The following is an 11,789-nucleotide window of genomic DNA, read 5'->3' as shown; positions in this document are numbered from 1 at the left end:
CTAGTATCCTACTCCTACAGTTAACATAGAAGTTACAGTACAAATAGAATGAATTAAAACGTTTTTTAATCCCAGAATTCAACAATATCTAAAGGGTATGCAACACCTGATTTGTAGTTTTATTTCTGCCACCTGGTGGTTTTATAGAGGAAAGACCAATCTCCATAGAAAAACCCCATCTCCACGTTCTGATAGAGATACCTTATGAATAGTTTGCATCATAGGAGGCTGCTGAGGGGAGGATTACTCATAACAATGGCTGGAATGGAGTGAATGGAATGGTATCAAAGACACGTGTGTTTGATACCATTCCATTTATTCCTTTACAGCCATCCTCCCCAATTAAGGTGCCACCGGCCGCCTGTGGTCTGCACTAAATTAGTGGCCCAATGAAACAACTCAGAAGGAAGAGTGTGTGTGAGGTTCTCCATAGTAAAATTATAGCCTTGCATGAAAGTGGAATGGCATGAACTTGAATAACCAGGTAAGGAATCTACTTATTTTCAAAATAGCTAAGGTTTGAATATTTATCAATGTTTTACACCTTTAACCAAGGAGAAGCTGTATAGGTTCTCTGTAAAAATTCCAGCAAATAGTATCAATCCACACCGAGTTCAATTTGATCATATAATAGTGATTACTGTTGATTTGCAGCACCTGGTTCCTGCTGTAACCTTGGCCTTAAGATGCTTTTGGGAAACTGGGCCCAGGTTGGTGCAGCCAGGGAACATTTCCTGCATGCCTTTTACATAACATTTCACTTTCAAATGGCGATGTTTAGGAGTACATGCAAAATAATGGTGGTGACCCCTGCTTTTCTAATGGTTTCCTATAAACAGATTTCCCTTTGTGACCACAGCCACAGGTCAGGTGCTGAGGAGAGTAGAAGAGGTAGCTACAGAATTGTAACGTGGTATGTGATGGCTCCATACAGCGTTACAGCTTGGCTAATGGAAAGCGCCAGCACCCATTTTTCAACTAATCTGTTCTTGGCAATATTTTCTTCGTTTTCGAATCGGAAGAAAAGTGAATCTTATAAATGTCCGTGTCCAGTTGCAGACCTGTGGTCTGTCTGTCTTACAGAAGAGCCAGGAAGATGTGGTGAAGGAGATGGTGAGCCTGGTCAGAGAGATCGGGCCAGTGGCTGCTTTCAGGAAGGTGCTGATTGTCAGAGGTCTCCCCAAGACCTGCTGTGGGAAGGTATCCGTGCCAACCTGGTCAACGGGAAGCCATAATGTAACTCCCTTCACCAGCCATTCACCTAAACTAAACTTAGGTTGAATTCAACAAGCCCTTTGAATCACATTGAAAAACGTGAGCCATTCAGGCACACTTTGAGGGATGGTTGCATAGAAATGAATAATGGTTGTTTCTGGACAACAAAGGTGGAATTATTCACTGAGATTCCTGTACAGCTGCCAATTTAGTTTTCTGGTGAGCCGGGTGTTGGATAAATTGAATTCATACTGCTAAATTGGATAAAAGTTTGAGGATCATATAAAATATCAAATTCTCTCACAATGTAATCCAATTTAAGCTGATTTTAAGATATAAAAAAGGCTACTGTGGAAGCCTCTTGTCTCCACAGATCACTCCTACCATTGAGGACCCAGATGTGGGCAAGGACATTGAGAGGATGGTGAAACAGGAGCAGAGACCTGATGGACAGGGATTCTCTCTAGGCTGCTCCTGTAACCTCTAACCTCTCGCCTGGGCAGCAGTCTAATTACCTATACTGTCCCTCTCCTGAGTTGTGGTGCTGTGAATGAACATTATGACCTACTTCCTACATTATGGGGCCATCTTCACAAACCAAAACTCGACCCCAAGCAGTAAACTAACCAACGGAATATGCTGAAGTCCTCAGCAAGATTCAAAATAAAACATGTTGGGATATCAATCAAAAAAATGAAACTTGGCCATGAACGGGATCTTTTTCACTTACTGATACACTGGAGCCTTCAGTGGCCTCTCACTTACACTGCCTAGGAGCATGCTGGTGGCCATCTGGTGGAGAATCCAGGTGAAGAGAACATAGGGATGAATACTCATTTGAAACTCTGAACCCCTGAGTTCCTCGATAGCTCAACAGGTTAGTGCTGGAGTTGCAAGCCACCAGCCAACTCCAACATGGGTTTGAATTCCAGCTTTTCCCAAGATCTTTGTATTTAAGTGTTTTAGACTTGTCTGGTTAAATATCACGGATGAGCACTTGTCAGATCTCAGGAGTGGCTCATGAGGTATATGCTGGGGTTTTCACACCCAGCACTTGAAGATCACATTCCTTGCAATGTGGGTTCAAGCCCCACTCAGTCTGTCTCCCCTTCACAGGTCGATGTGTTGTCCATTCCGGTGGAATGGGAGGAGATGTTGCTGGATTCAGGATCTGGTATGTGGGCTGGGGTTGCCCAGGATGGTGTACTGGCAGGGACACCCCATAGGGGAGGGGTAGATGGGGGCACTGGCTCCCCTGAGAAAAGGAGAACATAAACAGGAGTATTGGGGAAGCCAGAAGAACAGGACAAGGGCTAATGCAGGTGTCTCCTACATGTGAGGCATGGTTTCAAATCCTGCAATTATTATATTCAAGCCTCTGATCATTTGCATGGTTAGATATGATGGCATGGCGCAATGGGTTAATGCATACTAATTCAATTCCTAAACCATCTTCTCATTAACAGACACTACGCCACTGAGGTACAGCTTACAGCAAAAAATAAAAGCTTTTACAGCTCTTCCAACCTATGTGAAATGAAAAGCATACAAGACTGAACTGAGAACCTTGCATCTTTTAATAGTTTACCAGACACTCTCATACAGAGCAACTTACAGTAGTGAGTACATACATTTTTGTACTGAGCCCCCGTGGAAATCAAACCCACAACCCTGGCGTTGCAAGCGCCATGCTCGACCAACTGAGCCACACGGGAGTGGCATTAGTCTGAAATGGTAATGTTAGTCATGACCCCAGTCTTGCAATGTCATTAAATATAACTGCATTCACTAGATTTAATTTAATACATCTTGTAATGTAATTCCTAATATATTGTAACTATTCCAATAGGTTTCACATGAAGAGAGGCATGCTCATGTGCCTGTTTGCGAAGCAAGGAACAAACATTGAAATGGGTTTAGAACTTTTATTGTGAAGATGAGAATAAAAATTGGAGGGGAGGAAGCCAAGCAGACTGTAGGGTAATAACACATAGCTGTGGTCGGCTGCTGTGGTGATGGCGTCGTCCTGAAGTATCTCAATGTGTGAAAGACCAGTCATTTCAACCAATATTTTACTGACAGTATTTATTTTTTATTGACAATTAACATTTGCTTGAACACCCTCATTCAGACAGCAGTTTATTATGTGGAATGCATATGCTGCTTTGGCATATTGAAAAAGGAATCACACATAAGCTTTATTCATGTTTGGCCCAGCTTTGTGAACCTGTTGTAGTGATTCTTCAGGTGGAGTTTGATGCCCTCCTGTGGATTAAATACATTTAAATAAAAATGTGTCATTTAGCGGACGCTCTTATCCACAGCAATTAGGGTTAAGTGCCTTGCTCAAGGGCAAATCAACAGATTTTTCACTTAGTCAACTCTGGGATTCAAACAAGAAGCCTTTCGGTTTCTGGCCCAACGCTCTTAACCACTAGACAACCTGCTGCCCGTAAAGGGGAACAACAGGATGTGGCAGGTCAGGAGGGCAGATGAGGCTGGTGGAAGGCACTATAGGAGGATGGATTCATTGTAATGGCTGGAATGGAATATATGGAACGGTATCAAACATATGGAAACCCCACATTTGAATCCGTTCCATTAATTCCAATCCAACCATTACAATGAGCCTGCCCTCCTATAGGTCCTCCCACCAGCCTCCTCTGGGTCAGGGTGGTTCATAAAGTAATGATATAATTTATCATTATCATTAGATATGGATGTTGGACTGAAGGTCACCTGGAGGGAAGAGGAGGAACCTATGAACTTTAAGATAACAACATCTGAATAACAGACGTCAGTACGGTATTGCAATAATGAATACACCTGTTCAACAAAATATGTATGTCTATATTCGTAACACCAGGGGGCATATTTGTGACACAGAATCACCCACATACTGTATGACCTGACATATGACCAGACTGAGGGAGAAGATAACTCCAATATCACTCAAATGTATGGCTGTCATAAGCATGGTTTGCCATAATCATAGAATCAAGATAATGTATGTTCTTCTTCGTTATCAGCATGGGATTGATAAAGCTCTGCAAATTCCCTTGAAAACATATAGTTGTGGATATATTATCTGAAAAGTACCCAATTTGTCTCCTCTGACACACCTCCAACAGTGACCATCTCATCTCTTCCACTAAGCAGGGGGAGAGTTTAAAGCAATCTTCACCCCATCAGGAAATAATATTAGAATAGAATAGAATATCCAGTTAACACAACACGATATAAAGACACCTGCTCTGTATTTAAAGGTACATAAATCACAGTGCCTCTCAGAGCTTCTCCTTCCTTCTAGACTCCTCAGTTAAGCAGAGCTCTAATCAGCTGTCATATAGTACAGTGATACCTGTGGGCCAGGAGCCATCATCACCAACCTTCAACCCCCAGTTGTCACATTATTATATACCTCCTATCAGTGGGCTGCCTGGTTTATGACCAGCTATGTCTGTCTGTACTTGTCCTTCAGTCTCAGTCTCTCTGTCTCTCCACTGGCACGGCTGCTGCTGGGACCTACATACACCAACAGACAGAAACACACACCACCATGAGTTGCTGTAACAAGCTGTGTGGGCTAAAGGCTGGAATTGCGGCTGGAATTGCGGTGGCCATATTAGGTATAATCCTTATCCCTGTGGGGAACAATATCATCCGTGAGACTGTTACAACGGTGAGTGTCAGCTTGCTAGAGGTGTAAACATTGTGGAGGTTAATCAAAGCATGAGAGGTGGTCAAGAGAAAAATTGAAATAGGCTATGCATAGAGGATTTCTGAAAGGTCCATTTAGGAAAAAGTGGTTTGATGCTAGCAAGAATGGGACATGAGAGTAGATTAGAAATAGTAAGTGAAGGAAGCTTCTCCATTTGTTCAATCTCTTGCGTTACTAGGTCCCAGGTCATATTTTCCAAATGCATCTAAAAAGTTGACAGCCACTTTGGACATAATTTAAATAAATGAGTGAAAAGATTGCTGCTTTACTTAAAACCAGGGCACTGTATAGAAAGTGTTTCTGTCTGTCTGTCTGAATGCAGGAGTCGGTCATCGAGCCTGGGACCACAGCCTGGGACAACTGGGTGTCTGCAGAAGTACCTGTGTACAGACAGTTCTGGCTCTTTGACGTGCAGAACCCACTGGACGTGGTGGAGAATGGGTCAAAGCCAAAATTGGTGGAGAAAGGGCCCTACACATACAAGTAGGTCTCTGCTCACTCAAATGTCTCTAAAAGATCAACAAAATGATGTATATACGATGTGCATAATCTCTGTTAGGTGATTTCAACCCTGTATAGAGAAACAAAACCTATGGTGTTGTTAATCTCCGCTTTGTATTCTAAATATAATTGGTTGACTTTGAATTATAAATTGCTCTTTAATATCTACAATTAATATAGATGAAGAGAAAACACCTCTATTTTAATACATCTAATCTAGAGTCTAATCTAATCTGATACAATGTACAAGAGAGTCACTGGGTGAGAAAGCAGGAGACGAAAGGATGTGTGACACTCCTCCGTGTGTCTCTCTCTACCAATCAGGACGCGGTACCTGCCCAAAGAGAACATCACGGCCAACCCAGAGAACCACACCATCTCCTTCCTGCTCCCTGCGGGGGCCATCTTTGAGCCGTCCATGTCTGTGGGGTCTGAGGAGGACAGTGTCACCTCTCTCAACCTGGCTGTGGCTGTAAGTGGGTGACTCCTCAATACCATGTGATGGCTCTCCACCTGTCTGAGTGGATGTTGTGTATTCCACCTCTGTCAGGGTTACTTTGTCTGGAGGAGAGAAGAAGGAGAATAAGGGGAGCTGGGGTTGAAGGGAGCCGACTGTCTGGATTGTATGAGCACAGTTATGGGGCCCAAGCGTTTACTGTTTCTACAAACCACTACTTATTTTGTTGTGAGTCTGGCTGTGGTGGTCTCGCAACACTCCAGTGTTGTTATTGTGAATGTTTGGTTGAAGTGCACATGTATATACAGTGAGGGAAAAAAGTATTTGATCCCCTGCTGATTTTGTACGTTTGTCCACTGACAAAGAAATGATCAGTCTATAATTTTAAAGGTAGGTTTATTTGAACAGTGAGAGACCGAATAACAACAAAAATATCCAGAAAAACGCATGTCAAAAATGTTATAAATTGATTTGCATTTTAATGAGGGAAATAAGTATTTGATCCCCTCTCAATCAGAAAGATTTCTGTCTCCCAGGTGTCTTTTATACAGGTAACGAGCTGAGATTAGGAGCACACTCTTAAAGGGAGTGCTCCTAATCTCAGCTTGTTACCTGTATAAAAGACACCTGTCCACAGAAGCAATCAATCAATCAGATTCCAAACTCTCCATCATGGCCAAGACCAAAGAGCTCTCCAAGAATGCCAGGGACAAGATTGTAGACCTACACAAGGCTGGAATGGGCTACAAGACCATTGCCAAGCAGCTTGGTGAGAAGGTGACAACAGTTGGTGCGATTATTCGCAAATGGAAGAAACATAAAATAACTGTCAATCTCCCTCGGCCTGGGGCTCCATGCAAGATCTCACCTCGTGGAGTTGCAATGATCATGAAAACGGTGAGGAATCAGCCCAGAACTACACGGGAGGATCTTGTCAATGATCTCAAGGCAGCTTGGACCATAGTCACCAAGAAAACAATTGGTAACACACTACGCTGTGAAGGACTGAAATCCTGCAGCGCCCGCAAGGTCCCCCTGCTCAAGAAAGCACATATACATGCCCGTCTGAAGTTTGCTAATGAACATCTGAATGATTCAGAGGAGAACTGGGTGAAAGTGTTGTGGTCAGATGAGACCAAAATCGAGCTCTTTGGCATCAACTCAACTCGCCGTGTTTGGAGGAGGAGGAATGCTGCCTATGACCCCAAGAACACCATCCCCACCGTCAAACATGGAGGTGGTAACATTATGCTTTGGGGGTGTTTTTCTGCTAAGGGGACAGGACAACTTCACCGCATCAAAGAGATGATGGACAGGGCCATGTACCGTCAAATCTTGGGTGAGAACCAAAGAGGAGTGGGACAAAATCCCTCCTGAGATGTGTGCAAACCTGGTGGCCAACTACAAGAAACGTCTGACCTCTGTGATTGCCAACAAGGGTTTTGTCACCAAGTACTAAGTCATGTTTTGCAGAGGGGTCAAATACTTATTTCCCTCATTAAAATGGAAATCAATTTATAACATTTCTGACATGCGTTTTTTTGGATTTTTTTGTTGTTATTCTGTCTCTCACTTTTCAAATAAACCTACCATTAAATTTATAGACTGATTATTTATTTGTCAATGGGCAAACGTACAAAATCAGCAGGGGATCAAATACTTTTTTCCCTCACTGTACCAGATTGGGACTTTTGTATCCTATATGTTCAATGCTCTATAATGCTAGAGGCAATAATACAGCAATTTGTAGGACACAGCCCTCTCTCATATGTCACCATATCAGTCATAAAACGTTGTTGTTGTAATCCTCTATCTGTATGAGCTGGGGAAGCAGTAATATGCACGTGTACTGACATTGTGTAATGTACTCGTTTTGAACAATGAAAATACAACTTCATTTTTCTTCTCCTTCCTTTCAGGGTGGGTACAAGTTGTTTCCTCCATTGTTACTGGAAGCTGCAATAAAGTTAAACAATGTCTCACTGTTCCAGCGACGCACAGTGAGGGAAATACTCTGGGGTTACAAAGACCCCATTCTGAAAGGGACACTGGGCCTCTTTTTTCCTGTAAGCTCACCTGCATATCATTTTCATACACCTTCCCTATATAGAATAATACAAATCCTTTATTTATTTGAATATGTACATTATTCCAAAATACTAATCTACATTATTTATGTGACATTCACTGAAAATGTGAGAATAACTTAATCAAATGTATTGTTGTAAAACCCTTTTGAGTTGTAGCTACCTAACTGTTCCATGATGTGGTGTGCTGTTTCCTCAGTACAATGGTACCTATGATGGGCCATACAGGGTCTTCACAGGCAAGGATGACATCTCTAAAGTGTCTATCATTGACAGTTGGCAGGGGGAAAAGTGAGTCTTTCTTGAACCTCAACACACTAAAGTTGATGGAGAGTTGTGAGGGTGGAATCGAAAATTGAGCAATGAGTACTTACTAACCTCCCCCCCATATCATAACAGGGGCCCATGATGTAATTATCTTACCGTTATTCCGTAACCGGATGTAAATCCACTTAATCTACTGTAATTTCAATAACCCAAATAAAAAATAAATAAACTCCAGGTGTCATGTCATAGCTGACACCCCATTCTTTCTGCAGACATCTTTGATATATAACATATTTTTTGGAAAAAGTGGCCACATTTTACCGTAATTCTGTTACCAAAATGTGCATCTGCACAGTTCTTCTAGTAAATGTGTTTTTGTGACATTTTCTGTATACATTGTTCAAAGTAGTCCTTGTGCATAGAGTTGCATGGTTTGTTAAACTTTTAAATCAATGTTTTTTGTTTGGCCTACATTTTAAAGTGTAAAATCTGAGTCTGTTACTGTGGAATTGCCAATATTGTCAATTCAGTCTAATGACATTATGTCATGCAGCATCATCTGTAGAACTCTCCCGGCAAACCATGTAAAGCCACAGGTCTTTGGTGATTGTAGGCAGGTGTGGACTGGCCATTTGGTATTTTGGGCAAATGCCAGATGGGCTGGTCAATTTTTAGCCTAGTGGGCCTGTCTAACTAGTTTTTCTTGCCCAAAATAATTATCTGACTAATAATGGGGGCCTCAAAGAAAAACATTTTGTTGGTATGGGGGCCTCAAGGAAAATAAATGGGCCGTTGTGTTTGAAATGCCAGGGCCAATTTATTGTCCCAGTCCGCCCCTGATTGTAGGTAGTTGTGTGTCTGGGTCATATTACCCAATAAATGATGGCTTTACTGATGAGCCCATTTCTCTCTAATAGGAAGGTGTCTTTCTGGAAGGACACATACTGCGACATGATCAACGGCACAGGTACAGTCACCCAAATAGCCAGGCAGCAGACAACTTGCATTGCATCACTGTCTTGTTGAATTACATTTTACTCTATCATCACGTAACCAAAACATTTAAAACCAATTAAGAATACTTGAGAATCATTACTAAGTCATCTCATACTCTCATGGTTAATATATGAAATTCTAAATGATGTTCTTTACCGTTCTGACTATCTTATATATTTCACCAGATGGCTCGTCATTCTCTCCCTTCCTGGATAAGAAGAAGCCTCTGTACTTCTTCTCCTCTGACATCACCAGGTGGAGTGATCTTCATTTACATATTGGGGTGGATAGTAATGTTCAGATCTAATGTAGACTGGTGTTACGAAGACAAGTGGAAATTATAACTGATTATGTTTTGCAGTGGCCCTAATCTGTAAGGCAAATTCTATCAGCTTTAATCCTATTCATTGCCATCATACAGCCAATAAGCATTTACTACTTGTTTATCATCCCCCTTGAAGTCTGGAAGGGACTCTTCACTATGTCCTTTGGCCTAATATTCAAATACACTTTAGTCAGATCTGGGGCCATTTGCATCGAGCATCTCAGAGTAGTTCTAATAATGACCACAAGAGGTCAGGCCCCGGCAAAAACAAAGAGCCTTGTCTCCTAACAGCACTGTTCTTCAATGTCTTCAGGTCTGTGTCGGCTGAGTATGAGAGGAGCCTGAACCTGAAGGGGATCGAGGTGTACCGGTTCAAACTACCCCCGCTCACCTTAGCCTCCCCTGCAGTCAACCCAGACAACCAGTGCTTCTGCACGGACTCTGTGGTCACTAAGAACTGCACATTGGCCGGAGTCCTGGACATCAGCGCCGCTCGCGGTAAGGGATACAGGCAACAATCACTAACTGGTTCCTGCACTGCTGGGCATCAGCGAATAAATATCATAATAGGATCTAATTATCTATTAGCACTGTATGAATGGCACAGAAGTCTAATACATTTATATTTTAGTCATTTTAGCAGACGCTCTTATCCAGAGAGACTTACATGAGCAATTAGGGTTAATAGCACATAGCATTTACTGCAGTTCCATTGGACTACAAGCAGGTCCCAGAGTTTTTCCTGGTCAGGGAAACTGTTGGTTCTACACATACTGTATGCATGTACTGTATACAGTACCAGGTCCATCTTTGATATTCTCAACTAGGACAACCAGTCTACATCTCCCTGCCCCACTTCCTGCATGGTAGTCCATACCTGGTTGAAGATGTGGAGGGCCTTAGTCCTAGTGAGGAGCATCACGTCACGTTCCTGGATGTGGAACCGGTGAGAGCTCTGCATCCATTCACCTTTAACCTCTGACCTCTAGGATATGTTAAATGACCTTCCCAACTATGCAGTCATCTGTGAATATGCTAACGCTCCCCCCAAAAATAGCAAGTCTTAGAACGCATGGTATTCATGTGCTGGCCTCTTAATAAGCTACACCCTTTTGCATTTGCATCTATTTTGATTTTGACAGGGGACCTACATACACCCACAGACAGAAACACACACCACCATGGGTTGCTGTAACATGCTGTGTGGGCTAAATGCTGGAATTGCGGCTGGAATTGTCTGTTGCTGGCGTGTACAGTACAGTAGGCCTAATTTCTGTGGGAATAAATGTGAGTCTGATTTGATTTGGTGTTCGTTTGTTTCTGTCAGACCACAGGGTTCAGTCTGAGGTTCGCTAAGAGACTGCAGGTGAACATGATGTATGGCCCCTCCAAGATCATCACGTAGGTTTAATGTCTTGGTCTATTATTTTCCGTACTTTACTATTGTATATACAGACACTCATCCAATAACATCTCTCTCTCATTACATATTCTCCAGTGTGTTAAAGAAAGTGAAGGATTACACCATATTCCCTATAGTTTGGCTAAACGAGGTAAGTCATTTGAGTTGTACTTACTGCTGCCAGGTCTTACTTCTAAAGCTTTAACTTGCCTTTGTTATTGCATATTCCCAAAGTATTTCCTAAGTATATAACCTCTCGTTTCTGTACATGCTATACCTCAATGACTGTCTGTTTCTGCAGACGGCATCCCTGGATGACGAGACAGCAGACAGGTTTAAGAAGGAGCTGTTATCTCGTATTGACATGCTTGAGACGGTGCAGTTCACACTGATAGGCTTAGGGTTATCTGCCTTTGTACTCTGCATAGTGGCCCATTGTTTGGTAAGCAGAAACGACAACAAGCTTGTGTGAGAGGGACAATGCAGCTGTACAACAGAGGAACAGCGCGGGTACACGGATATCAGTGTACTGTAACTTTTAATATCTCTTAATTTCAATGTTATTTACAATGTAAATATATATTGTAGGCATTGTGTGAGTTAGAATGTACATTATTTTGTAAAAATTATTATAAACTGTTCTTTCATGTAATTGTAATTTGATTTGCACACACCTCGCTGCTAGATTTTGGTCAGGGATCTTGAAAGCTAGAATATACAGTGGTTGAAATTGCTGTAACATTCATGTAGCTAACATTCATGACTCCAATAAAAATAAATAAATGCTGATTCAAATGTATTCAGCTTAATCTTGGCTC

The 11,789-nt window shown here is 42.1% G+C and overlaps 1 protein-coding gene across 1 annotated transcript; it reads left to right on the top strand.

The window, feature by feature from the left end:
* The first annotated feature begins 4,690 nt into the window (after nucleotides 1–4,690).
* LOC121542504 (platelet glycoprotein 4-like) lies at nucleotides 4,691–11,785 on the top strand. Its single transcript, XM_041851897.2, has 12 exons — nucleotides 4,691–4,897; nucleotides 5,259–5,419; nucleotides 5,762–5,909; nucleotides 7,814–7,960; nucleotides 8,181–8,272; nucleotides 9,166–9,215; nucleotides 9,430–9,499; nucleotides 9,883–10,067; nucleotides 10,397–10,515; nucleotides 10,897–10,970; nucleotides 11,068–11,122; nucleotides 11,273–11,785. The coding sequence occupies exons 1-12, from the start codon at nucleotides 4,775–4,777 to the stop codon at nucleotides 11,441–11,443; spliced, it is 1,395 nt and encodes a 464-aa protein (XP_041707831.1). The 5' UTR covers nucleotides 4,691–4,774; the 3' UTR covers nucleotides 11,444–11,785.
* Nucleotides 11,786–11,789: the final 4 nt, after the last annotated feature.

The sequence above is a fragment of the Coregonus clupeaformis genome, chromosome 28 (assembly GCF_020615455.1).
Source record: "Coregonus clupeaformis isolate EN_2021a chromosome 28, ASM2061545v1, whole genome shotgun sequence".
In the NCBI taxonomy this organism is placed as follows: Eukaryota; Metazoa; Chordata; class Actinopteri; order Salmoniformes; family Salmonidae; genus Coregonus; species Coregonus clupeaformis.
This window is presented reverse-complemented; position numbering and strand designations above follow the sequence as displayed.